Genomic DNA, 27,717 nt, shown 5'->3' on the forward strand with positions numbered 1-27,717 from the left:
TATTGCATATTTGGCTACATTGAATTTTAGAGTGATTCCAGGATCTTTAATATAAGGTCTACCAGAAAGTTCTGTCCGTTTCTATCACAACAAGTTTCGATACGTAAGCACGTGTTTATTTGGCGCATGTGTGCCTCTCTATTTTTATCACTTAATGTATACATACTGACGTAGCAAATTAACTAAAACAAAGTTGATTCACGTTAGTCTTATGTGTGAAGCGATAGTGTACCCATGGCTACTGATAAAGTTCATTTACGCCACTGTATTGTATACGAATTTCAACAAGGAAGAAAATGCTACAGAAACATGTAGAAATTTATTGAAAGTGTTTGGTGAAGGTACAGTTTCTGATAGGACATGCAGAAGATGGTTCAAAAAATTCGAAACAGGTGATTTCAACCTTTCTGATAAGCCACGTTCTGGGCAACCATCTTTGATCGATGACGATGTTGTTAAGACCATGTTGGAGCAAGATCCTTTTCTGACAACATCAGAGATCGCAGAAAGGCTTAATTCAGCTCAGCAAACCATTTTGGACCATATTGGGAAGATAGGATTGGTGTGGAAATATATTATTTAATAAAGTTTATTGACAGTAAGAAAAATTTGTATTTTGTTTTATTCCAAAAATGGACAGAACTTTCCGGTAGACCTTATAGTTGTGGTAACTGTTATCCTTGATGGGGGATAGGAAAACAACAGTTTTAGTCAAATATCAGTAGGATTCAATAGCAGTAGAGAAAAAAAAAACTTCTCATGGTACTGTAACCAGATCATTGTTTTAGAATCCAAAGGCCAGAAATACTGAAAAAGAACTACTTCTCCAAGTAAAGCAAGCCCTTTTAAGAGTAATAGTTCATAAGTACATTATAGTTCATAAGTACATTATAGTCCGGGAAGTACAATGTAGGCTATGTAACTGATGGGAAAAGTACATAACACTACAATATGAAGCAGTGTGATGTAATAGAAGATTGGAATCAAGACGGTTCTGTTTCACAATCAGCGTGTTTATATGAGGGAGGTCCAAAGGGCAGCAGAAAGTCTTTTTTTTTTTTTTTTTTGTATCTTTCTTAGGTGAGAAGCGGGGAGGCAGAGAGACAGACTCCTGCATGCACCCGACCAGGATCCACCAGGCAAGCCCGCCAGGGGCGATGCTCTCTGCCCATCTGGGGCATTGCTCCATTGCAACCGGTTCCATTTTAGTGCCTGAAGAAGAGGCCATGGAGCCATCCTCAGTGCCTGGGCGAACTTTGCTCCAGTGGAGCCTTGGTTGCGGGAGGGAGAGAGAGAGATAGACAGGAAGGAGAGGAGGAGGGGTGGAGAAGCAGCTGGGCTCTTCTCCTGTGTGCCCTGACCAGGAACCGAACCCGGGACTTCCACACACCAGGCCAACGCTCTACTGCTGAGCCAATCAGCCAGGGCCAGAAAGCCTTTTTTAGACATAATAGAATGTTTCTCATAGAAATTATTTTAATATTGAAATAAATAAAATTACATTTAAAAAGTATCCTGATAATTATGGATAAATTGAGTACAACTTCTGTGTTTGGTCAGCAAATAGGCTATTGAATTTTTGAGACCTGTTAGTTATTCATATAGACCATAAATGAACAGTACATAGTAAAAAGCATTTCTGCACATCTTCTTCATAAAGCTGTGATCATTTCCACCTCAAAGAATATTTCTTCAGAAGAAATAAGGTAATCTATGAGAAAAGGCACCTTGCAAACCAGTGTCTTTTTTTCTTCCATACAGGTCAATTGGGGGGGGGGGGCTGGTAGGACATGAGCCATGCCCAGATGGCACAGAGGGCTGGGTGTGGTTTAAAATAAACTTATCTTTTGTTTATCTGAATGCTTGCCTATGTTCTAAGCAACCTATATGAGTTGTTTTGTACATTCTGCATTAATCTAGAAAGGAAACCAAAATAGTTATCCAGCTAGCATTTCACGGGACTTAATTTCACCAAGAATAGAAACCACAGTTTCATTATTATAGTTCATAAGTACAGTATCTGTATGGATCATCCTCAGAACATTATTATGAGAATTGTTCTATTCTGAGGCATTTGTAAGGTAGGCAGAATGAACTTTTCTGATGTTACTCAAATTTTGGATGAACCAAATCTCATTTGATGGATAAAAGTAAACTCAGATCGACCGGGCGGTGGCGCAGTGGATAAAGCATCGAACTGGGATGTGGAAGGACCCAGGTTCGAGACCCCGAGGTCACCAGCTTGAGCGCGGGCTCATCTGGTTTAAGCAAAGCTCGCCAGCTTGGACCCAAGGTTGCTGGCTTGAGCAAGGGGTTACTTGGTCTGCTGTAGCACCCCGGTCAAGGCACATATGAGAAAGCAATCAATGAACAACCAAGGTGTCGCAACAAAAAACTGATTGATGCTTCTCATCTCTCCGTTCCTGTCTGTCCCTATCTATCCCTCTCTCTGATTCTCTCTCTGTCTCTGTAAAAATAAATAAATAAATAAATAAATAAATATTATAAAAAAAAAAAAAAGTAAACTCAGATCAACATTAGGCCCTGTTTTTTAGTTTGTATAAAGAGTAGTTTAACCCATAAATCAATAGGATACTTTATAGTAGATGGCATGTGTGAGTGTGTGAATGTGTGTGAATTTTAATGAATGTTTCTAGGTATGAAAGCTGAGACTAAGAGAGAGAGGTGGCCGCTGTTCACAGTGACATTTATATCATTGGAAGTGTGTCTGACTTGCATTGTCAGTTGTCCAGGATTTGACATCACATGGTGAAATATTGAAGTATAAACCTTCTTTTCTTTCTTTCTTTTTTTTTTTTTTTTTTCAAGGACAGAGAGAGATTGTCAGAGGAATAGATAGGGACAGACAGGAAGGGAGAGAGATGTCAAGCATCAATCATCAGTTTTTCATTGCAACACCTTAGTTGTTCATTGATTGCTTTCTCATATGTGCCTTGGCCACAGGCCTTCAGCAGACCAAGTAACCCCTTGCTCAAGCCAGCGACCTCGGGTCCAAGCTGGTGAGCTTTTTGCTCAAGCCAGATGGGCCCACGCTCAAGCTGGTGACCTTGGGGTCTCGAACCTGGGTCCTCAACATCCCAGTCCGACGCTCTATCCACTGCGCCACCGCCTGGTCAGGCTGAAATATAAATCTTAATCTCAACGGTACAAAAATAAACCGTGAAAACAAATAGTGAATGATACAGCCATGATCCCTGTTCTCATGTGGCTTTTCCCATTCTTACTGTGAATTAAGATAGTATCAGCATGTAGGAGAAATTACATTTTTGGAAGTTAAATTTTAGGCTCCTGTTTTATAACTTCTCCGTTAAAAAACTAGCCTGAAAAGCCACTAATCAAAATACATGCTCTTATCAAGGAATTTGAGGGCAATTTCCCTGGACATTCGGAATTGTTCTTGTACAGGAAATTGTTCCAGCAGTCTGTCTTGTTTTGGACTTCCTTCTTGTTGCCATCTTCTGCACCAGAGGACCAGGGAAGAAACTTGCTGGGCCACTCCTCCCGTGGGAGGGAGTCCTCGGTGCCTCAGTGCTCCAAACACAGCCTGGCTGCACAGTAGGAAGTTACGTTGTGCAAGCCACAGTTGGTCAGAGGGGATTGGGTCTGTCACTTCCCGGTTTGGGCTGATCTTTGATATCAGATTAAGCAAGGTCAAAGCAGAATGGTACAGTCAGGAAAGAATTCCTCAGGACTCAGAGCCCATCAGCCCCCTGAGAGACCTGGGGAAGATGGACCCGAACACCCACTGATCAAAGAAAGCTTGTTCTTCGTGGCAGCATGAGTGGGAGGGGGCGATGCAGTAGAGAGAGTTCATTGTACGCACTCGGCCACCATGCAGGCCTGTCCGTGCACGGTGGACCAGTGGCCATGTTATTTCAAGGTTCTGGTGTATTATGAAATATTTATAGGGCACATTTATTTTTTCTCACCTATTTTAGATCCAGGGTCACCAGTGTTGCAGATATTATATCTCTGGTCTATGGGGAATTATGGTTGAGATTTCATGGATTTTTCTTGGCAAAAAAGAGCTAAAGTAAAAACGTAGGTGTATATAACTGTAAGCTGTACATTTAAGGTATTCTTACCAGTAACGGAATCCTGAAGCTGAATTGCATGACACGGGGTCTTTCTTCACCATAAGTCGTCTTCCAGCAGTCCGTGGTTCTGGTCCCATCACCTGCTCCTGGGCTCACTGGCATGTGTGTGCTCCCCTGCGGGCATGGGCTCACAGTCTCTCCTCCCTTGCACTGACTGTGCATCAGGAGGACTTGGGGAGAGAAGGGGCATCCCAGCCACCCTTCATACTGACCCAAACCTCCTTTGTATTTAGCATCAAATTGCTTATTATTTTATACCTTGTCGTCTTGTCACGGGGGATGATAATTGTCTGATACAGTGGACAAGGACCACATTTTAGTGGAGGGATTCTGATTTACTCTAATAGGTGGAATTCTTTTCTGGACTTCTGTGCCCAGTATTTTGTTCAAGAGATAGGTGAAAATGGTAAATAAATGATGACATTCCTGAAAACATGTAAGGGAAAAAAAATGTGAGTTAAAGGAAAATGTACTTAACATGGATTAATTGCTAGTAGAGAAAGCATGAGTCTAATATAGCAACAGAATGTTTTATAAGGACCTGAAACTAAAAATTTTCTTTTGCTTTTGTGATGATGTCAAACAGTTGTTTTCTATATAATTATTTTTGTTTGTTTGTTTGTTTTAGCTCAAAGCATTCAGTAAACGAGGGTTCCAAGGTGAATGTGTTGACTTTACAAAAGAAATTTCTGATTTGACTTCACTTACTCCATGTTCTTTTAAAGTTCTTCGGGGTTGGTAAGTATGCTTAGTGAGTGTTTTTCGTTGTTGTTTAATGACTAAATTTTGTTCTTTTTTTGTCAAAGACAGAGAGAGGGACAGATAGGGACAGACAGGAAGGGAGAGAGATGAGAAACATCAATTCTTCATTGTGGCACCTTAGTTGTTCATTGATTGGTTTCTCATATGTGCCTTGACTGGGGCGCTACAGCAGACTGAGTGACCCCTTGCACAAGCCATCAACCCTGGGTTTCGAGCCAGTGACCTTTGGTCTCAAGCCAGCAACCTTGGGCTTCAAGCCAGTCATCTTTGGGCTCAAGTCAGTGACCATGGGGTCATGTCTATGATCCTACGCTCAAGCCAGTGACCCCGCGCTCAAGCCAGCGACCTCAGGGTCTTGAACTTGAGTCCTCTGCATCCCAGTGTGACCCTCTATCCACTGTACTACCTCCTGGTCAAGCTGCCTAAATTTCTTTCAAACTTACAAAGATTTGACCTGGTTTTTTGGGTTTGTCTGTTTTGTTTTGTTTTTGCATACACAGTGAAGTAAAATGTTTTTATTCATTAATTAACTGCTAGTTAGCCTATATAAATTTGCCTAGCTCATATTATGAGCCATTGTGTAACAGAGAAACAGAATGCTCATTAGCCACTTTGGGAGCATTTGGGCGATTTTTTTTTTTTTTTACTGTTATCTTATCTTGTAAATATTATGAATGTTTATATTATGTGTTTATTGTATAGCATAATAGAATGCTATAAAAATTAGTGTTTTTTGTTCAGATAAGACATTCCTAAATTTAAAAAAAAAAAACTTTTTGTTTGTTTAAAGCAGTGGTTCTCAACCTGTGGGTCGTGACCCCGGCGGGGTCGCTTAAAGCCATCAGAAAATACATAATGCGTATCAGGTATTTACATTCCGAATCATAACTGTAGTAAAATTACAGTTATGAAGTCGCCACCAAAGTTATTTTTTGGTTTGGGGTCACCGCAACATGAGGAACTGTATTGCAGGGTCACGGCATTAGAAAGGTTGAGAACCACTGGTTTAAAGTATCTATCATCCCCATTTCACAATAAGGATCTCTGGTTCAGAATTAGGGTTTCCCCGGGATCACACATGTATGTAGCATATATATGTATGAATTTTTATTATGGTAAAATATACATTACCATTTACCATTGTGGCTATTTAAAGTGTACAGTGGCACCTCTGTGTACCGAATGTCTACTTAACTACTCATCAAAGTCTATTGTTCCTCAGGTACCTTGTGTTCATTAGTTCTCCTTCCTCTCCTGACCAGTGGAGACCAGGCTCTCCTACTTTCCCTGTTAGGAACTTCAATCTGTTAGTTACCCTCTCTTCAGTATTACAATATGTTACTTCCACTGCTTATCACAAACCAACCCATGATCGTTTATTTGCCCCCAAATTCAGTTTACTATCTTTATTACCCATAGTCATTCTCCAATACCAGTCAGGTGTTCACACTTGTCCAGGGCTTACCATGCACTTGTTTCATTTCCCCTGTCCATCCTGCAGCCTGTCCTGGTCCTGCCCCTCCCCTCCTCTGCCGGCGCCACTCAGCTCTGTGTTTCCCGCCCTGCCCTCCACACCGGGGTGCAGCACACTTTTCCTGTAAAGGGACGGGTAGGACATATTCCCAGCTCTGTGAGCCCTGCGGGCTCTGTCCCAGCCGCCCCACTCCGCCCCACGCTGCCCCACTCTGCCCCACAGTGCCCCACGCCGCCCCACTCTGTCCCACGCCGCCCCACTCTGCCCCATGCTGCCCCACACCACCCCACGCCACCCCACGCTGCCCCTGTGCACAGGAGCAGCCGTGCACAACACAGAAATGAGTGGGCATGGCTGTGTCCCAGTGAGACTCTTTATGGACATTAAAATGTAAATTATATATAATATTCACATATCATGAAATTTCTTATGAATTTATTTAAATCATCTAAACACGCAAAACCCAGTTTATTAAAAGAGTGCAGGAACCATGGCGATTACGTCAGCACCTGGAATGCCTGAGAAATCTGGACCTGATTTCCGTCGCTCCCAACCTCTGTAACCTCAGCCCTGCTGGAGTACTCTCTGAACCTCCGTCTCCTTTACCTGTAAAGGAGGGATAATGATAGTACCTCCCTCCAGGGACTCTTATAAGGGCTAAAAGCTATAAATAGTGCACATGGGGCGCTTAACTCCATGCCTGACACATCGAAAAGCTTTGATAGATGTTGGCTATAAAATGCTTGTTACATAGAGGACATGGCAGTAAGTTATAATGTCACAGAGCATGTCTGGGGTTTTCAGTTAATTTGGTCTAAGTACAGTTCTGGTGATCTTAAAATACAGGGCTAAAAACTTAAACGCCCCAACCCTGAAGTAGGAACGGCCAGTTCATTTCTTGCTTGGGCTCCACCCTTTCAAAGGGCAGGTCTTAACCAAGCTTTTGATGATCATTGTATTAAGGTTGGTTCAATATAAAAGATTCTAAAGGCTTTGATTATTTTTTTTTAATCTTAATTAGTTATCAAATATATAGGTACTGGTCCTGGCCGGTTGGCTCAGCGGTAGAGCGTCAGCCTGGCGTGCGGGGGACCCGGGTTCGATTCCTGGCCAGGGCACACAGGAGAAGCGCCCATTTGCTTCTCCACCCCCTCCCCTCCTTCCTCTCTGTCTCTCTCTTCCCCTCCCGCAGCCAAGGCTCCATTGGAGCAAAGATGGCCCGGGTGCTGGGGATGGCTCCTTGGCCTCTGCCCCAGGCGCTAGAGTGGCTCTGGTCGTGGCAGAGCAATGCCCCGGAGGGGCAGAGCATCGCCCCCTGGTGAGCAGAGCATCGCCCCTGGTGGGCGTGCCGGGTGGATCCTGGTCAGGCGCATGCGGGAGTCTGTCTGACTCTCTCTCCCCGTTTCCAGCTTCAGAAAAACACACACACACACACACACACAAAAAAATATATATATATATATATGTACCAGATTTACCAAATACATAGGTGTGGTTTTAGAAGTCTAGCTTCTAACCACCAAGACTGAAGGCAAGCTCATTGTTAAATAACGTTACAAATTTTTTCCCCCATAAAAACTTTTAATAATAGTCACTGTAATTTGATCCCAGACTTTTGTACTTGAAGGCACTAAATGAAGTTAATGTCTTTAGCTTAAAACAAATATCTTCTTTCAAATTTCAGCTCTGTCACTTAATAATTGGGGAGACTTTGGGCAAATCACCTAACCTTCCAAAAATACGGTTATAGCTCGTGGAATTTTTGAGGACACAGTGAAATGATGTATGTAAAGTCCTTAGCCCATTTCTGGTGCACAGGCAGCAATCCAAAAACGATAGTGGTAGCTGTTTTTTTAAACTGGTGGTGGGTACCTGCTAATGGTCAGCACCACGACTGTCATGGCGTGCTCCTGGCCCGGCCCCACAGCGCCTGCACAGCCAGAGGTGCAGTCTGGCTGAATGTCTCACGGCTTGTCTTTTTAGCTGGCTCCTGTATTACCAAGAGGACACTTCTAGCAACCAGTGTGTGTTAGAAGAAGGTCTCTATGCTGACCTGACCGCCTGTGGCTGCCCGACATCTAACGTCAGATCCCTCAAACCCATTGACTACGTAAGTACATTGCTGAATGTATCATTGTGGTACTTGTTCTTGTCCAGGTTAATTACCATGAAGGAGAATGTGAAGTTGGAAGAAATTGATTTATGGGCAAATAAAAAAATTTGAATAATTTAATTGTGGATTGTAAAATTGAGATTCACTCATGAAGAACCAAAATTTAACATTGCTGTTTTCCTCTTTGTTTATTTGATTGTTTGAGCAGGAATGCTAAACTCAGAAAATAGGGTAATATAGGGCCTGGGTTTAAAACCCCAGTTTGATATTTTAACCAGTTTGGTAACAGTGATAGAGTTATTTAGTTTTCTCATCTATAAAAGATAATAACTTTATAGGGCCACTGGGGTATTAAAATAAGGTGATGCTTATAAAATGCCCACTACATGGTAAGCCTTTGTATCATGGTTATAATTATTATAGCTACTTAATATAAGAAAAATAACTTAGCCTGACCAGACGGTGGCGCAGTGGATAGAGCGTCGGACTGGGATGCCGAGGACCCAGGTTCAAGACCCTGAGGTCGCCAGCTTGAGCACGGGCATATCTGGTTTGAGCAAAAGCTCACCTGCTTGGACCCAAGGTCGCTGGCTTGAGCAAGGGGTTACTCGATCTGCTGAAGGCCTGTGGTCAAGGCACATATGAGAAAGCAATCAATGAACTAAGGTGTCGCAATGAAAAACTGATGATTGATGCTTCTCATCTCTCTGTTCCTGTCTATCCCTGTCTATCCCTCTCTCTGACTCTGTCTCTGTAAAATAAATAAATAAATAACTTAAAAATGCTTGACCATTTTATTATTAGATAAATTACATAGTATTTCTTTTCTTTTTTTTTTTTTAAAGATTTTATTTATTCATTATAGAGAGGGGAGAGAGAGAGAGAGAAGGGGGGAGGAGCAGAAAGCATCAACTCCCATATGTGCCTTGACCAGGCAAGCCCAGGGTTTTGAACCGGCAACCTCAGCGTTTCCAGGTTGACACTTTATCCACTGTGCCACCACAGGTCAGGCCATAGTATTTCTGCTACTCAGGTTTACGGTATTACTTCAGAGCCCGGCCCATTACTGGTACTGATTTCAAACCTTGTTTTGGGGGAACGAGGGCTTTCCTGCCTGGTGTGTACAGAATTATCTAGGTCTCCTTGGAGGCCCACATTTATAGAATAAGTAGTTTCTCTTCTCTGCCAATATTTACTCAGAATTTTAAACATGAGAAACACAGGAACACTATCTGGGCCTCAGTTCTGGGCCCCTAGTTCGTGGTGTCTATGCAAAGGAAATAGGGAGGTTCTACGACATTTTCACAATGTCTGGTTATGGTGATTCCCTAGGAGCAGAGCTGCCCAGTGAGATGACTGAGAGCCGTACTAGTGGTCGGAATCACTCAGACCGTTGAGCCAGTGCTGACTTCAGGGCTGACAGCCATACTCAGGACCTTTGATCCCAAACTCAACACTGGAGTTTTATTTCCCAAGGCATTCCTGGATAGAGTAGTCTTGGTATCAGGCTAAGAATAGAGTCCTGGCTGCAGAACAAGAACAGAAATAGAATCCTTGGGCTCTCGGTGGCCCCTTAGACACCAACTTGGAAAGCTTAAGTGGCTAATAATGCTGCCGGTCTGTGGGAGGAAAACTGGTAGAAAAACAAGAGTGTGGTCTGGTCACTCTTTCCAATTATTGATCAGGCTGATCAATATCAAAAGGTATTGCAGAGTAGTCTACATCACTAGGAAAGAAATTGTCTTAAAAATATTTAGTGGTCAAACCAGCATACAGATACTTATTTGGAATTAACTCTAAAAGCAATATATAAATACACACACACACACACACACACACACACAAGTCTGATATGAATATGAATATATATATATATATATATATATATGTCTGATATGAAAGTACCATCTTGAATGGATTTCATAGGACTACTAATTCAGTGACCTAAACCAACTAAATTTCTAAGGAGCCAAAATTAATGAGTACTGCTGTTTTTCTTTGCAGAGTTACAATTCTTTTATATCCCTGAAGTAAAAAATAATGAATTATTTAAATTAGTGGTGAAAATAGAGAACTGTTTTGACAGAGTTGTGTGCTGCAGGGCCGTCTCGGCCCAGTGGAACCCGGGCGGGTGGGGACGTGCCTGTTGGGGAGGAAGAGAGCTGTGGCCTCTCCACTCCAGGAGCTGACTAAAGAGGCCATTCAGTCGGTGTAAGGACAGCACCTTCATTTTCTTAATGACTTGGCATGCTGTTTTAAATCTTTGAAAAGTCTCGTTGAAGATGTACGTGTTTAGGCAGTAGGTGTGGTGTTGAAGTGGAAGGAGTATGAGGTGAGTTTGGGCATCCCAGCAGAGACCCACAGATTGGCTCTAAGAGGCCGCGATGGGTAGCATTTCCTTGCTGAGGTCCACCCTGCGGCCCTGAAGCCCGAGGTGATCAGACCTCGGAGACGGGTGTGGAAACCAGGAGGTCACCTTGGTAATCTGTACTGGGTGGATTCTAGTGACCAGAATGCTTGAGAATTCTGTCCTGGGCATTTTCCTGCCTCTCCAGGAGAACATGGGAAACTGAATTCGTTGTCAGAAGGTTATTTATTGAGTGTAGATTTGGGCAAAATGATGTCATGTCTTGAGATCAGCTTCCCTGGGGTATCATTCCACAGAAGAGCCTTCTCCCCCTCCCCAGGGTCCAGTCACCCCCTCTCTCCAGATTCTGAGCCTTCTTTCCCTGGGAAATGCTGGACACACTCCACCTAGCCTGCCTCTCTGATGCCTTCTGTGTCCCCTCCCTCCTACCAGGCTCTCGCTTAGGGGGTGACACGCCTTTTTCTGTGTACTTGTGAACACCACTCCCTATGCTACGGTCCAGCATGATTCTGGGATTCATTCTAGGAAATATCTCTGTCCAGTGGGGTTAACTTTACATATATGTACATGAGCTCAGCCTTTGAGTTCACTTGTGTTCAAGTTAAAACTGGAATTCTGAAGGTGTTTGGCATTCCCAGACATGCAGTGACTTAATACTAAAGTGTCATATGGTATAATAGTGAGAAGTCTTAAGATTTTATCTCTGTACAAGAACAGTATGTTTTGCAATGACACTTTGTTCCAGGCTGATTTCTCAGTGTATAGACGGATGTTGCATTCTGGAGGTCCACTGAGTGTCTAATTTGCCATATTTTTACAGTGAAAAACAGCTGGGAGCATAGTTTATAATTTTCCTTCTCACTAATGTGACCTTGGGAAAATCATTTTTGGGGGGACTTGGTTGACTCATATGTAAATAAACTGTTAGAACAAATATTTTCATATCTCCGGCAGCCTCTAGCTTTGTTGCAAATAAATATTTTGGGAATATTTCTAATTAGAAAGACTCTATCCAGCCTTAGGACTCAGGTGGTCTGAAGGAATAAGGTGGAATATCTGCTTTTAATAAGGTTATGCAATGTAACAGTCCCCAGAACAGTGGGTTGGAGTTGGAGGTGGTTGGGAAACTGAATAACAGGTTTTAGCACCAGCTGAGCAGCGTGTGGGGTAACCTGTCTGGGTCGTGTGCCCTTTGGAGAAGCGGTCCACTCATTGCCTCTGTAGTGTCTCCATGGTGGCTTGGCACGGACATCGCCTCCTTTGAAGTAATAATCCAGTCCTGGCAGCTGTAAGCAGGCCCAGCAAAAGAAACATCATAACCAGAGGCTGTAGAAAAACTTCAAATGAAAGGTGGACAGTGATGACATAAATGATCTTAAGTAAGAACTGGCAGCTCGTTCTGTGTAAGAGTTAATAAAGTGCACAGCTGGAAACAGAAGAAGAATGTGAGTTTATAAAGTATGGAGGAGTTTGGTTACTATTGATTTTTCAGCTGTATTTAACGGTATGAACAGAAGACTGTAAATCCAGCCACAGAATGAAAGAAAACAGTGAGTTTATAAAGTATGGAGGAGTTTGGTTACTATTGCATTTTTCAGCTGTATTTAATGGTATGAACTATTGTGTACATTTTGAAAATGAAGGCCAACAGAAACCTACAGTAAACATCAACTTCCTGATGAGACATTTGAAGCAATACTCTTTCAATCCGGGCAGAAGACAAAGCTCTGTACTGTCACCACTTTTATTCAACATTATTCTGGAGTACTATCTTCCTTAGAATAATTCTTAGCATTTAAATTTAAATTTCACAATCTTTTAATGTTTTCCTCTCTGGGATTTAAAACAGTGACATCAAGGTAGCCATCAGATCCCTTTGACACAGGTTCCTCTGGCTCTTCCCACAGCGGGCACTGCAAGGGTGGGCGCTGCTGGCGGCTGTCAGGAGCCTTCCTTCCCTGTCTGACCTTCCTCACAAACCAGTAACTCAATAAGTAGTAAAGAACGCAAAGAGGCAAGCTGAAATGCTTCTTTAAAAGCTTAAGGGTGAGGCCCTGGCCGGTTGGCTCAGTGGTAGAGCGTCAGCCTGGTGTGCAGGAATCCGGGGTTCGATTCCCGGCCAGGGCACACAGGGGAAGCGCCCATCTGCTTCTCCACCCCTCCCCCTCTCCTTCCTGCCTGTCTCTCTCTTCCCCTCTCGCAGCCAAGGCTCCATTGGAGCAAAGTTGGCCCGGGCGCTGGGGATGGCTCTGTGGCCTCTGCCTCAGGCGCTAGAATTGCTCTGGTTGCAACAGAGCAATGCCCCGGATGGGCAGAGCATTCCCCCTGGTGGGCATGCCGGGTGGATCCCGGTCGGGCGCATGCGGGAGTCTGTCTCACTGCCTCCCCGTTTCCAACTTCAGAATAATACAAAAAAATAAAAATAGAATTAAAAAGTAAAAGCTTAAGGGTGAATCTGTAGGAAGAAGTCCAACCATCAAGTCAGGAGCTTATCTGTGGATAATGATTGTCCATTTTTCAGTCCCCAGTTTCAGTGGTGATGTGGAGTCTGCTGTTAACAGGCTGCATTTCCACGGTACTGCTGCTCTGGGCTCCTATGAGGACGTTTATTCGATGCGCTGTTGGGGTGCTTCCAGTTTTTATTTTCCAGATAGCAGGAGAGGTGCCTAATCTTGCCTGCAGTCACTCGGTAACTCAGTGACTAGAGGTGAATTTCTATTCCTGACCCAGTTGATGGCATTTACCTTAAGGAAATCAATGTTCCCAGCAGCCGTTTCACTCTTAGTTACTGTCTCGCTGTGCAGGGGGCTGGCGCATTCCTGTCCAGTATCCCCTAGGCCCTGGCTCTGCACTCTCCAATACCCTAGCACCAGCCACATGTGGTTATTTAAATGTAAACGACTTCATAAAACACACTCAACACCTTGATCACTAGAGCCAAATGCTCAATGGCCACATGTGGCTAGCAGCTACATTATGGAAGAGTGTATATACCAACACTCCTCTCACTGCCGGAAGTGCTGTGGGGAGTGCTTCAGACCTTCCCCAGTCAGCAGGTAACCTTTGCCAAATAACGTAAAGAGAAAATAACTCACATTCAACTATTTAAAAAAAATTTTTTTATTTAGAGTAATGGTGTGACTTTGATCAATAAGAGTACATAGGTTTCAGGTAAACATTTTTATATAGCATTTGAACTGTTAATGGTGGTGTCTGCCCATCACCTAAAGTCAAATCATTTTCCATCACCTTATGTTTGTCCCTCTTTACTCCCCTCCCCCTCCCCTGGTAACCACTTCACTTTTATCTGTCCATGAGTATCAGTTTTATATCCCACCTATGTGTGAGATCATATAATTTTTAGCTTTTTCTAATTTACTTATTTCACTTAGCATAATGTTCTCAGGGTCCACCCATGTTATCATAAATGGCAGTATGTCATGCAAGAGAGAGACAGAGACAGGATGGGGGACAGATGAGAAGCATCAACTCATAGATGCAGCCCTTGAGTTGTTCATTGAGTGCTTTTTATACATGCCTTTACCAGGGGGCTCCAGCCAAGCCAGTGAACCCTTGACAAACCAGAGACATTTGTGCTCAGCTAGTGACCATGGGATCATGTCAAGGATTCCATGCTCAGGCCCGTGATCCATGCCCAAGCTGGTGAGCCTGCGCTCAAGCCGAATGAACCCGTGCTCAAGCCGGCATCCTTGGGGTTTCAAACCTAGAACCTCAGCATCCCAGGTCGACACTCTATCCACCGCGCCATCATTGGTCAGGGGATATGCCATCATTTCTTACGGCTGAGTAGTATTTCATTATATATATTGATATATGTACCACATCTTCTTTATCCAGTCTTCTGTGGATGTATTCTTTGGTTGTTTCCAAGTACTTGGCCACTGTGAATAATGTTGTGATGACATGGGGATGCATGTGTCATTGCACATCAATATTTTTGAGGTTTTTTGGGTAGATATCTAGTAGAGGCATTGCTGGGTCATATGGTAGTTCTATTCTTAATTTTTTGAGGAAGCACCATATTCTCTTCCATAATGGTTGTACTACTTTACATTCCCACCAACAGTGAATGAGGGTCCTTTTTCTCTACAACCTCTCCAACACATGTTATTACCTGTCTTGTTGATAGCAATCAATCTAACAGCTGTGAGGTGGTAGCTCATCGTCATTTTGATTTGCATTTCTCTAACAGCTAGCAAAGAAGAGCATCTTTTTATCTATCTATTTGTTGTTTGTATATCTTCATGAGAAAAGTGTCTGTTCAGGTCCTCTCCCCATTTTTTATTTGCTTGTTTGTTGTTGAGCTTTGTAAGTTCTTTATCTATTTTGGATATTAACCCCTGGTCAGAGCAGTTGTTTGTGGTTATCAGCTCCCATTTTCTTAGTTGCCTTTTTGTTTTGTTGGTGGTTTCTTTTGCTGTGCAGAAGCTTTTCAGCTTGATATAATCCCATTCATTTATTGTTGCCTTTTACTTCCCTTGCCTTTGAGGTCCATAAATTTAGTACTTATGTTTTCTTTTATGTAATCTATTGTTTCAGATCTTATAGTTAGGTTTTTTATCTATTTTAAATTAATTTTTGTGCATGGCAATAAACTGTAGTCAAGTTTCATTCTTTCGCATGTGGCTTTCCAGCTTTCCCAGCATTATTTATTGAAGATGCTTTTGTTTCTTCATTGTGTGTTTTGGGTCCTTTATCAAAGATTACTTATGCATAAATATCTGGTTTTATTTCTGTGCTCTCGATCTGTTCCATTGGTCTGAGTGTCTGTTTTTCTGCCAATACCATGCTGTTTTGATTATCATGGCTTTGTAATATAATTTGAAATCAAATGATATGATACATGCAGCTTTGTTCTTTTTTCTCAGGATTGCTTTGGCTATTTGGGGTCTTTTATGGTTCCATACCAGTCTGGTGATTTTTTTTTTATTCAATTTATTTTTTATCAGCTTTGAGATTTTAATGGGAATAGCATTAAATCTGTATATTCCTTTGGGTAATACGGCCATTTTCACTATGTTGATTCTTCTGATTCATGAATATGGAATATCTTTCCATTTCATTGTGTCGTTTTCAACTTCTTTCAGTAATGCTTTGTAATTTTCAGTATAAAGGTCCTTCACAACCTTTGTTGAGTTTATTTCTAGGTATTTTGTTGTTGTTGTTGTAATTGTAAAAGGAATTGGGTTTTTTTTAATTCATTTCCTGAGGTTTTACTATTGGCATATAGAAAAGCAGTAGACTTTTGTATATTGATTTTGTGTCCTGAAACTTTATTTGTTCATTGTTTCTTACAATTTTTTGGTAGAATCTTTAGGTTTTTCTTTCTTTCTTTTTTTTTTATACAGAGACAGAGAGAGGGATAGATAGAGACAGACAGACAGGAACGGAGAGAGATGAGAAGCATCAATCATTAGTTTTTCCTTGCGACACCTTAGTTGTTCATTGATTGCTTTCTCATATGTGCCTTGACTGTGGGGCTATAGCAGACCGAGTAACCCCTTGCTCGAGCCAGCGACCTTGGGCTCAAGCTGGTGAGCTTTGCTCAAACCAGATGAGCCCGCGCTCAAGCTGGTGACCTCGGGGTCTTGAACCTGGGTCCTCCACACCCCAGTCTGACGTTCTATCCACTGTGTCACTGTCTAGTCAGGATCTTACTTTTTGACTTATGAGAGTCATTTAATTGTTTACAAAAATCAAACAACAAAAATGATTACACCCATCATTAACCCAAAAAAACTTGATCATATTAAGTTCTGTTTTTGAAAACAGAATATGGTGCACTCTTCCAAATCACTTACACATTTTTAAAATACACAAAAGCTCACCCATGATAAACAGCAGGATTTATAAATTACCTTCTTCTGATTGTCTTTTCAAAACCGAAAAATTTATAGAAGTCTTTGAATAGTATGGTCCTCTGTATTACCTTAATATAGTGCATAGTTCAGCTATGAAGAAGGAGTGAAATTACCAACTTGGAGCTTTCTGAGTCGTGTTGAATGGTTTCTGGAATTTTCCTTGAACCCATACTCAGTGCATTTTTATTTGCCTTTTCCTATTAACCTGTAAGCAACGGTTAACCTGGTTCTGCTTCTCGTCTAACCCAGCCTTGCGGAACAAATTGTAGACTTCCCCTTTGGAAAGAAATATGCTCTGATACCATCTTCTTGAACAGGGGTCCCCAAACTACAGCCCACGGGCCGCATGCGGCCCTCTGAGGCCATTTATCCAGCCCCCGCTGCACTTCCCGAAGGGCCACCTCTTTCATTGGTGGTCAGTGAGAGGAGCACAGGATGCAAAGCGCAGCGTCGCTCACGTACAGTACACTACTTCCAGTGACGCGGGATGCACGCATCACGGCGCCAGAAGCACATCATATCACTTGTTACGGCTAGCAGTGACAAATATGGAACCGGACCTTGACCACCTCATTAGCCAAAAGCAGGCCCATAGTTCCCACTGAAATACTGGTCAGTTTGTTGATTTAAATTTACTTGTTCTTTATTTTAAATAATGTATTTGTTCCCATTTTGTTTTTTTACTTTAAAATAAGATATATGCAGTGTGCATAGGGATTTGTTCACAGTTTTTTTTATAGTCCGACCCTCCAACGGTCTGAGGGACAGTGAACTGGCCCCCTGTGTAAAAAGTTGGAGACTCCTGTTCTTGAACATAAAAATTTCAGACCCTGACAGTTGGCTTAGTGGTAGAGTGTCGGCCTGGCATGTAGATGTCCCAGGTTCAATTCTCGGTCAGGGCACACTGGAGAGGAAACCATCTGGTTCTCCATCGTTCCCCATCTCCTTTGTATCTTTCTTTCTCTCTCTCTCTCTCTCTCTCTCTCTCTCTCTCTCTCTCACTCTTCTCCTCCCACAGCTACAGCTTGGTTGGAGCAAGTTGGCTCTGGGCACTGAGGATGGCTCCATGGCCTCCACCTCAGGTGCTAAAGTAGCTCAGTTGCCGAGCAATGGCCCCAGATGGGCTTGCTGGGTGGATCTCAGTTGGGGCACATGCGGGAGTCTGTCTCTCTGCCACTCCACTTCTCACTTAAGAAAGAAAATTTTTTCAGATAAACAATGCCCCCTTTTAAAATGAAGCTGAGTCTTATGTTTTCCATAGTCCCGAAATAACACCATACCCCCAGGTGTCCGTAACTTGGGTAATCGGTTTACAACCGCTTGCATCCTGCCAGGGTGAATAGACGAGAGCACAAAGACAAGGAGAATGACATCCAGGACCCAGTGTGGAAAAGGGTAGAGTAAGTGATCGTCACAAACGGCATGAACAAATGCACAACAGTGGCTGTTCTGTAGGATGGTGCACTTTACTAGCTCCACAGCTCCAGAAGCAAAACCATGATAAAGAAAGGACGCTGGGACATTCTGCAGAGTGTTCAGAACTGGAAAACACAGCCAACCTCTAGGATTCTGCAAGTGGCTTTGCTACCAGGAAATAGCTGTTTTCAGAGGTCCTCTTCTGTGTTCTTCAGAGTCTGAGTTGGAAAAGTCACATTCTGCTTTGCTTTTACCATCCGACAAGCCAAAACTTTTCTTATAATAATTGTTTCCTTCAGGCATAATAGGGCAGTGCTTTCTTGAGAAACAGTTTGCAGCATTAGTTTTTACAGGACCCCATGGTAATTCTTTTGCCTTCTCTTCAGTTTTTTTGATCAACTGGAAGAATTTCAGAAAATTCCCTCAGCAGCCAATTACGATCCTTGAAAAACTTAATTTTATGAATCTTGTGAAATGTGTCCCGATATTTATTAGCTTCACTCGCATACTTAACTTGCTGTTCCAGGAAAACTGACACAGCTGAATTTTCCTTTACTATTTTTCTGGCTGCTGCTGCTTTTAACCACTGCCTTTTTTTTTTTTTTTTTTTTTTTAGATTTTATTTATTCATTTTTAGAGAGAGAGAGAATGGGGGGAGGAGCAGGAAACATCAACTTCCATATGTGCCTTGAACAGGCAAGCCTTGGGTTTCGAACCAGTGACCCCAGTGTTCCAGGTCAACACTTGATCTATCCACTGTGCCACCACAGGTCAGGCCTGACCACTGTTTGTGATCCCACATGTCATACTCAAAACGCTTTGACTGGGTCAGCTAAAATCCTCAAGCCCAGAGGGGCCACTGGGCGAGAACCACTGTGATATCGGTGTGGCCCCTTTCTCATCCCTAGACAGGATATAGAATTTCTCCAAATCCCATTCCTCTTAATCAGCACCTATAGCTCAGATACTGCTCTCACTGGGGTCACTCCTTTCTCCTCTTGTTTTGAAGAGCCTGGTCTCCTGTCTGTCCTCGGGCCTTTATCCAAGAGGAAAAAAAACCCTGATTTCCTGGTGGCCTATTGATTACTTGGAGCTTAACTCCAACATTTTGTCCTTATTCAAAAGGTTAGTCTTCCTAAAACTAGCCTCCCAGCTCCTCTCTCAGGTAAGGGAGACATGTGACCATGTTCTGGCTAAAGCCTTTGCTTGAAGGGAACGGGGCTGGAGGGCAGCTTGCCGGCACTGGCTCCTGCCCCTTCCTTCACCTTCGATGTGACACTGTGCAGAGGAGGAACAGGGCCTGGTTCTTGATGGCATCATTGAAACAGTAAACCACTGATAGGCACCGCCTTCCTCTGGGCTTCTTCCTTTAGCACAGGAGGCTGCTTTGGGGGCTGCACTCGACATAGCGCCTCTCACAGTGAAAGTCAGGGGCTGAGAGGCGTTGGGGTACCAGGCAGCTAGAGACAGACCCCCAAGCGCGGGCCGAGGGCAGGGAACAGAGCCCCAGGGACTGCTGCACCGCCATGCAGCATGCAGAATGGATACCATGCCAGCCCTTAAGGCTTCCTATAGACAGAGTCATGTCATCTGCAAAAAGTGAAACCTTGACTTCTTTCTTCATATGGATGCCTTTTATTTCTTTCTCTTGCCTAATTTTAGAGGAAAAGCTTTCAGTTTTCTGTCATTGAGTATGACGTTGGCTGAGGGTTTGTCATATATAGCCCTTATTAAGTTGAGATCTTTTCCTTCTATACCCATTTTATTAAGTGTTTTAAACATAAATGAGTGCTGTATCTTACTGAATGCCTTTTTTGCATCTATTGATAAAATCATATGATTTTTGTCATTTGTTAATGTGATGTATTACATTGATCAATTTGCATAAGTTGAACCATCCTTGTTACTTGATCATGAAGTGTTTTTTTTTTTTTTATGTGTTGTTGTATTCAATTTGCTAGTATTTTGTTTAGGATTTTTGTATCTGTATTCAGAGATACTCGTCTGTAGTTTTCTCTTTTGTGTTGTCCTTGCTAGGCTTTGGTATTAGGGTGATGTTGGTCTCATAAGATATATTGGGGAGCGTTGATTCGTCTTCAATTTTTTGTAAGACTTTGAGAAGGATAGCTACCAAATCTTCTTTGAACATTTGGTGGAATTCACTAGTGAAGCCTTGTGGTCATGGACTTTTATTTTTGGGGAGTTTTTTTATAGTTGCTTCTCTTTCCTTACTGTTTATCTGTATATTTGGGTTTTCCACTTCTTCATGACTCAGTCTAGGAAGACTGTATAGTTCTAGGAACTCATCCATTTATTCTAGGATGTTGAATTTAGTGGCATATAGTCTTTCAAAGTATTGTAGCATGATCCTTTGAATACCTGTGATTCTGTGGTAATATTTCCTCTTTAATTTTGGATTTTGTTTATGAATCCTTTCTCTTTTTTCCTTGGTGAGTCTAGCCAGGGGTTTGTCAATTTTAATAACCTTTTCAAAGAACCTGCTCTTGGTTATATTAATTTTTTCTATAGTATTTTTGTTCTATATTTCATTTAATGGTGCTCTAATTTTTACTGTGTCATTTTTGCTAACTTTCAGATTCCTTTGTTCTTCTTTTTCTAGTTCTTTTAGATGTGATGTTAGGTTGTTTACTTGGGATCTCTCGTTTCTTGAGATAAGCCTGTAATGATATAAACTTCCCTTTTACTACTGCTTTCACTGCATCCCTGAAGTTTTGATGTGTTGTGTTGTCATTCTTCATCTGTATATATCTTCTTTTTTTTGAGAAAGAGAGAAAGGCAGGGAGAGAGAGAGACAGGAATATCAATCTGCTCCTGTTTGTGCCCTGACTGAGGAATTGAACTGACAACCTTCGCGCTCCAGAACAACGTTCTAACTAACCGAGCTCTCTGGCTAGGGCTTATTTTTTTTGTTGATTTTTAGAGAGACAGAGAGAGGAAGGGAGAAAGAGGGTAGGGGGAAGGGATACGTAAATTTGTTGTTCTACTTAGTAGTGCATTCTTTGGTTCCTTCCCATGTGTGCCCTGACTGGGGATCAAACCTGCAATCTTGTTGTTTTGGGACAATATTCTTAACCAACTGAGCTAACCAGCTGGGGCCTGTATGTATCTTTTGATTTCTACTTTTATTTCTTCTTTGACCCAATCATTTCTTAGTAGTATATTGTTTAATTTCCACATTTTTTGTGAATTTCCTTAGTTCCTTTTTGCAGTTGAATTCTAATTTCAAAGCCTTATGGTCAGAGTATATGCTTGGTATAATTTCAGTCTTCTTGAATTTGTTGAGGTTAGTTTTGTTGACCCAACGTATGGTCTATTCTTGAGAATGTTTCATGTGCACTGGAGAATAATGTATAATCTGAAATTATAGGATGAAAGGTTCTATAAATGTCTATTATGTCCATTTGATCTGGTATATCATTTATGAATGTTATTTCCTTATTGATTCTCTGTTTGGATGATCTATCTAGAGCTGTCAACGGAGTGTTAAGATCTCTAACTATGACTGTGTTTTTGTCTGTTTCTCCTTTTAGTTCTGTTAGTAGTTTTATATATTTTGGTGTTCCCTGGTTTGGTGCATATAAAGAAGTGTTATGTCTTCTTGATGTAGTATTCTCATTATCATTATGAAATGTCCATCTTTGTCTCTTGTTACCTTTGTTGTCTTCAAATCAGTATTGTCAGCTATTAAGTATGGCTACATCAACTTTTCTTTCGGTATTATTTGCTCAGAGAATCATTTCCAACCTTTCACTTTGAGTCAACTGTTATCCTTGCAGCTTAATTGTGTCTCCTGATGGCAGCATATAGTTGGGTTTTGCTTTTTGATCCAATCTGATACTCTGTGCCTCTTTATTGGTGATTTCAGTCCATTTACATTGAGGGTAATTATTGATGCATGAGGATTTACTGTAGCCATTTTATGTTGGTTTTGGTAGCTTTGTGCCTCCTTTGGGGTCTGCTCTTTGTGTTTCTGTCAGTTGTTTTTGTTTGGTGATATACCATACTTCCTTCTTGTTTCTTCTTTTTTAAGCTATGTCTTTCAGTTTTGGTTTTCTCATCGTGGTTACCATTAGGTTGAGGAAAATGTTTCATATATAAAAGAGCCCTTTGTCTTATGAGTGCTTCTGCACTTCATCCTCCTTTATCCCCTCCTCTTTTATGTTCTCGTTGTCACAGATTATCCTTGTTTATATTGTAAGTTTATTGGAGCTTTTATTTTTCATTTTATGTTGTTTTGTTCTTTGTATCTGGTACAATAACCTGCTTCTGCTTTTCCAGAGGTAGGGTTTTTCTGGAGATAAATTCTCTTAGCCTCTATATGTCTGGAAAAGTTTTTATTTCTCTTTTGTATTTTTAGGATAACTTGGGTGGATATAGTATTCTTGGATGTCAATTCCTCCCTTTTAGTACTTTGAATGTTTGGGTCCTCTCTTCAGGCTTATAAGGTTTCTGCTGAGAGGTCTGATGATAACCTGATGGGCCTTCCTCTATATGTTATGTTCTTCTTTTCCCTAGCTGCCTTGAGGATTCTTTCTTTGTCATTGAGTTTTGAGAATTTTATTGCAATGTACATCGGAGAAGGTCTCTTTGGGTTGAGGTAACTCGGCATTCTGTTTGCTTCTGGATTCAATGATCTAACTCTTACTATAGGCTTAGAAAGTTCTCATCAATTATTTGGGGTATTTTTTGTTTTTTTTTGTTTTTGTATTTTTCTAAAGTTGGAAACAGGGAGGCAGTCAGACAGACTCCCACATGCGCCTGACTGGGATCCACCCAGCACACCCACCAGGGGGCGATGCTCTGCCCATCTGGGGCGTTGCTCTGTTACAACCAGAGCCACTCTAGCACCTAAGGCAGAGGCCATAGAGCCATTCTCAGCACCTGGGCCAACTTTGCTCCAATGGAGCCTTGGCTGCGGGAGGGGAAGAGAGAGACAGAGAGGAAGGAGAGGGGGAGGGGTGGAGAAGCAGATGGGCGCTTCTCCTGTGTGCCCTGGCCAGGAATCGAACCCGGGACTCCTGCACACCAGGCCGATACTCTACCACTGAGCCAACCAGCAGGGCCAATTATTTGTTTAAATAAGCTCTCCATTCCCTTCTCCATCTCTTCTTCTTCTGGTATTCCTATTATTATTATATTGCTCTTTCTGATGAAATCAAATAATTCTCATAGAGTTCTCTCATTTTTTAAAAATTCTTGAGTCTCTTTCTTCCCTCTCCATCATCTCTAGCTGCCTGTCTTTGATGTCACTGCTTCACTCCTTTCTCTGTCCAGTTCTTTAGCTAAACGTGTTAGTTCACTTTTCAGTTCACATACTGAGTTCTTCATTTCTTGAATTTCTGTTTGATTCTTTTTTAAAGTTTCAGTTGCTTTGGTGAAATACTCGTTTTGTTCACTAATTTGTTTTCAGAGTGCATTAAATTGCCTTTCAGTGTTTTCTCATATCTCATTGAGTATTTTCAAAACTTAATTTTGTATTCTCTGTCATCTAATTCCCAAATTTCTATGTGATTGAGATTGCTTTCTGGAAATTTTCCATTTTCTTTCTGAATTGTGAATTGCATCTCTGTCTTGGTTATTCATGGCATTGGAGGAACCCTTTCTCTTCCCAGAAGGCGTTTGGGAGTGGTATAGCACTTGCAAGAGGTTTTCTATTATTTTCCAGAAGGTAGCGATGGATTGCAAGTTTTAGCTCTGTAAAATCCCCTGGCTAACCCCCACTGCAGTGCTGCAGCCTGGATGATGGCAGCGGGGCTGGATGTGAGGCCTTCTTTGTTCTTTCTCCCGGAAGTGGCAATCTCAGGCCTCCACGTGTTCTTCCCTGTGTCTCGACAGGCCAGGCACCAGACAGAGAGTACCCCCTATTCTTCTGGGAAAACGGGTTCTGCAGTTAGTTCTGGGGCCTGCCACTCTTACTCTGTACCCGTGAAGGGAGGAAAGCAGGATCTGGGGGTTTGGGGGCCGCAATTTGCATTTCCCACTCTCCCAAGTGCAGGCTGCAGGCAAGCCGCGGGGGCTCTGGCGGTGTCCCCGGGTTTCATCTTCTGTCCTGTCCCCACACTCAGCCTCTGCTTTGGTTTAGTGCTTCTCAGAGGACCCTCACCCCAATCTCTCTGCTCCTCCTGGCAAAAGATGACCGGATACACGGGGCTCCTCCCCTGTATCACAGCAGCAGGGGTTGGGTCCTTTCGCACGCCCCCATCCTGCCTTTATTTGATTCGACGCGTGGATCTTTCAGGCAAGCCTGCGACCCAGCTGGGGTTCCTGAGCTGAGTTCTCGCTGTTCAAACTGTTGAAATTTCCATGGGGGAGATCAAGGTTATCTCTCCCACCACCATTCCTCTGATGTCTGAATCTTAAATTTTTGAATAAATAATATATTCCTATGGTTCAATAATAAAAAGGTACCAAAAGTCATGTAATAAAATACTTGGCTCCTATCTGTGCCCTTTGTCCTCTCAGATCCTGCCCTGTTGAAGAGCAGTCATGTTTAGTTGGTTTGCAGGTTTTTTTAAAAATTTTTCATGTAGGCCCTGGCCGGTTGGCTCAGCGGTGGAGCGTCGGCCTGGTGTGCGGGGGACCCGGGTTCGATTCCCGGCCAGGGCACATAGGAGAAGCGCCCGTTTGCTTCTCCACCTCCCCCCTCCTTCCTCTCTGTCTCTCTCTTCCCCTCCCGCAGCCAAGGCTCCATTGGAGCAAAGTTGGCCCGGGCGCTGGGGATGGCTCCTTGGCCTCTGCTCCAGGCGCTAGAGTGGCTCTGGTCGTGGCAGAGCGACGCCCTGGAGGGGCAGAGCATCGCCCCCTGGTGGGCAGAGCATCGCCCCTGGTGGGCGTGCCGGGTGGATCCCGGTCAGGCGCATGCGGGAGTCTGTCTGACTGTCTCTCCCCGTTTCCAGCTTCATAAAAATAAAAAAAAATAAAAATTTTTCATGTATATACAAGCACACGTAGGTGTATTCATGTGTAAAAATCTTCCCTTTTCGTTGTGGTAACATAGGAAGTATGCTGTTCTACACTATTCACTGAGTATTTGCCTCTAAGGAATAAATCTTAGAGATCTTTCATAAAGATCTCATTTTTCACCCTGGCCAGATGGTTCAGTAGAGAGAGCATCAGCCCAGTGTATGGACATCCCTGTTTCAATTCCTAGTCAGGGCACACAAGAGAAACAACCATCTGCTTCTCTCCTCCCTCTCCCCCTTCTTTCCCTCTTCCCCTTCTCTCCCTCATCCCCTCCCACAGCCAGTGGCTCGATTGGTTCAAGCGTAGCCCTGGATGCTGAGGATAGCGTGGTTGGGCCATCTGTGTCAGCCTCAGGCACTAAAAATAGCTCTGTTGATTTGAGCATCTGTCCAAGACAGGAGTTGCCAGGTGGATCTTGGCACATGCAGGAGTCTGTCTCTTTATCTCTCCTCCTCTCACTTAAAAAAAAAACAACTCATTTTTTACAGCTGTATAGAATTCTCTGTGAATGTACTATAATGCATTTAACCAGTGTCATCTTGATGGACATTTAACTCATTCTCCATCCTTTGCTACGCCTGACACTTTTGCAGGCCTAGAACGCTTTCCTGATTCATTTTGTTCTATGCAAGTACATCAGCAGGTCGGTTATAAGAGTCAGTTCTTTGTTTACTGACCATTCCCTGACCATCCACAGTGCCTGCTGCTGGTGCTCTGCTCCTCGTGTACCAAGTTACAGGTCCTTCAGCCCAATCCTAGTCCTTCAACAGCTCCCCCTGCAGTGAGTCCGGCTCTGCCCTGTCAGTGTTGGAGGAGCAGCAGGCAGCGCAGTAGGCCGTAGCAAACAGTGGGAACACGTGACGCGGTCCTGTTGGACTCTGTAGTCTAGCTACATGGGTCGACTTGCTGTTTCTCTGACACACCCCAAGCAATTTCTGTTGCCCTTCCAAATCCACTGCATCCTCTACAACTGAGCTCACACACTGCCATCGCCACGAAACTTCCTTGATCCCTGCTCCTTTCTGCTAAAAACAGTGTAGCTCCGCTGAGTGCTCCCACCGGGCACGCCCTTCCCTACCGGGAGTCTGTTCCAGAGCCTGTGCACTTCTCCTGATGAGCTTCTAGTTAGCAATGCCTTGAGCACAAGGGTGGTGCCTTGATTTGACTTCTTGTTTTATTTTTTCTATCCCCTCAGGTCAGTTTCCTTTATTTCTGTTCATCAAAAAAAACAACAACAACAATGTCCCCTGAAGATAGAAAGGGTCCCATTCTGACTGGGAAATTCCTGGGTTGGGGATGGTCCCTTACCCGCTCAGAGGTTTTCCTGTTTCAAGAGGAAACACTGAAAGTGCTGTGAAAGCCTGCGTACAGCCTGTATCTGTCTCAGTGCCACCCTGCCATTTGCCCACATGTTGAACAAGCCTGTTAGCGTATGTTTTTATGATATTTTTACTTAATTTCCTGTTAATTTTTTATTCTTACCCCCAGCTCCACCCCACCCCTTTGGCAACCATCAGCTTCTTCTCTATATCTGTGGGTGTTTCTCTTTTTTCCTAATCCCTTTATTATTTTTTTATGCCACAAATAAGTTGATCATACAGTGTTTGTCATTCTCTCTCTGACATAGTTCACTTGACATAATATCCTCTAGGTCCATTCATGTTGTCACAAATGGCAAGATTTTACTTTTATTGCTGAAAAATATTCCTGAGTGAGAGAGAGGGAGGGGGGGTCACATCTTCTTTATCCAATCATCTAACGACGGGACGTCTAGGTGGCGTCCATGTCTTGGCTATTACTGATAATGCTGCAGTGAACACAGGAGGACATGATACATCTTTTCCAATTAATGTTTTTGTTTCCATTGGATAAATAAAGACACCGAAGTGGAATTACTGAATTATACAGCAGGTCTACTTTTAATGTTTTGAGGAGACTCCAGACTTTTCCATTAGTGGCTACGCTAAGTTACAATTTCCCTAATTGTGTACAAGGTTCCTTTTCTCTCCCTCCTTCCCAGGACTTGCCCTTGAGGTTTCAAAAATTTGAAAAACAAAAGAATTAGTTTGCCTTAATAAATAAATAAATAGTGAATATACTTCACAAAACATAGAGAAAAACGTTTTTAACTCACAAGACTAAAATATTGACCATAAAATAGATCACAATTACTTGGATTTCTCACCCCCCCAAAGTCTCCCAGCATGCTGTCATACATATACCACAGAATGAAACGAGCAATGTTGCTTGTTCTTGTCTAACCTGAAGGGTTTGGGGGATTCCTTACTTTTAATGCAGAAATCACCCATATCCCTGTGCATTCTGGCTTATTATTGTTAAATTAAAAATGCCTGCTTCTCCCTCCTGGGAACGTTTGTAAGAGCCATGAAGTCTGCGTTCTCAGTGGCTGCGTGTGTGGCCTCCTGGGAGGTGGTTCTGTCATTCTGTTCCGTGTTTATTCTGTTCCCAGCTAAAAGCAGGGGCAGGACCAAACTGCGGTCTGGATGCAGCGTATAACCAGCCCTTGACATCTGATTGGAAGCAGGTGTCCATTCTTATTATGAAATTAAGATTTTTTTTTCCCCTGAAACTTCCATTTT

General features: G+C 42.7%; 1 protein-coding gene and 1 pseudogene across 1 annotated transcript in view; one reads left to right on the top strand and one right to left on the bottom strand.

Moving 5' to 3' along the window:
* Positions 1-27,717, top strand: part of CRYBG3 (crystallin beta-gamma domain containing 3) — a 129,426-nt gene that overhangs the window by 87,041 nt on the left and 14,668 nt on the right. Inside the window, exons 16-17 of the mRNA XM_066347701.1 lie at positions 4,747-4,856; positions 8,338-8,464. Coding sequence (XP_066203798.1) covers positions 4,747-4,856; positions 8,338-8,464 — 237 coding nt within the window. The remainder of the gene's footprint in view (positions 1-4,746; positions 4,857-8,337; positions 8,465-27,717) is intronic.
* On the bottom strand, positions 16,827-19,661 carry LOC136380020 (tRNA N(3)-methylcytidine methyltransferase METTL8, mitochondrial-like; annotated as a pseudogene).

The sequence above is a fragment of the Saccopteryx leptura genome, chromosome 8 (assembly GCF_036850995.1).
Source record: "Saccopteryx leptura isolate mSacLep1 chromosome 8, mSacLep1_pri_phased_curated, whole genome shotgun sequence".
Lineage (NCBI taxonomy): Eukaryota > Metazoa > Chordata > Mammalia > Chiroptera > Emballonuridae > Saccopteryx > Saccopteryx leptura.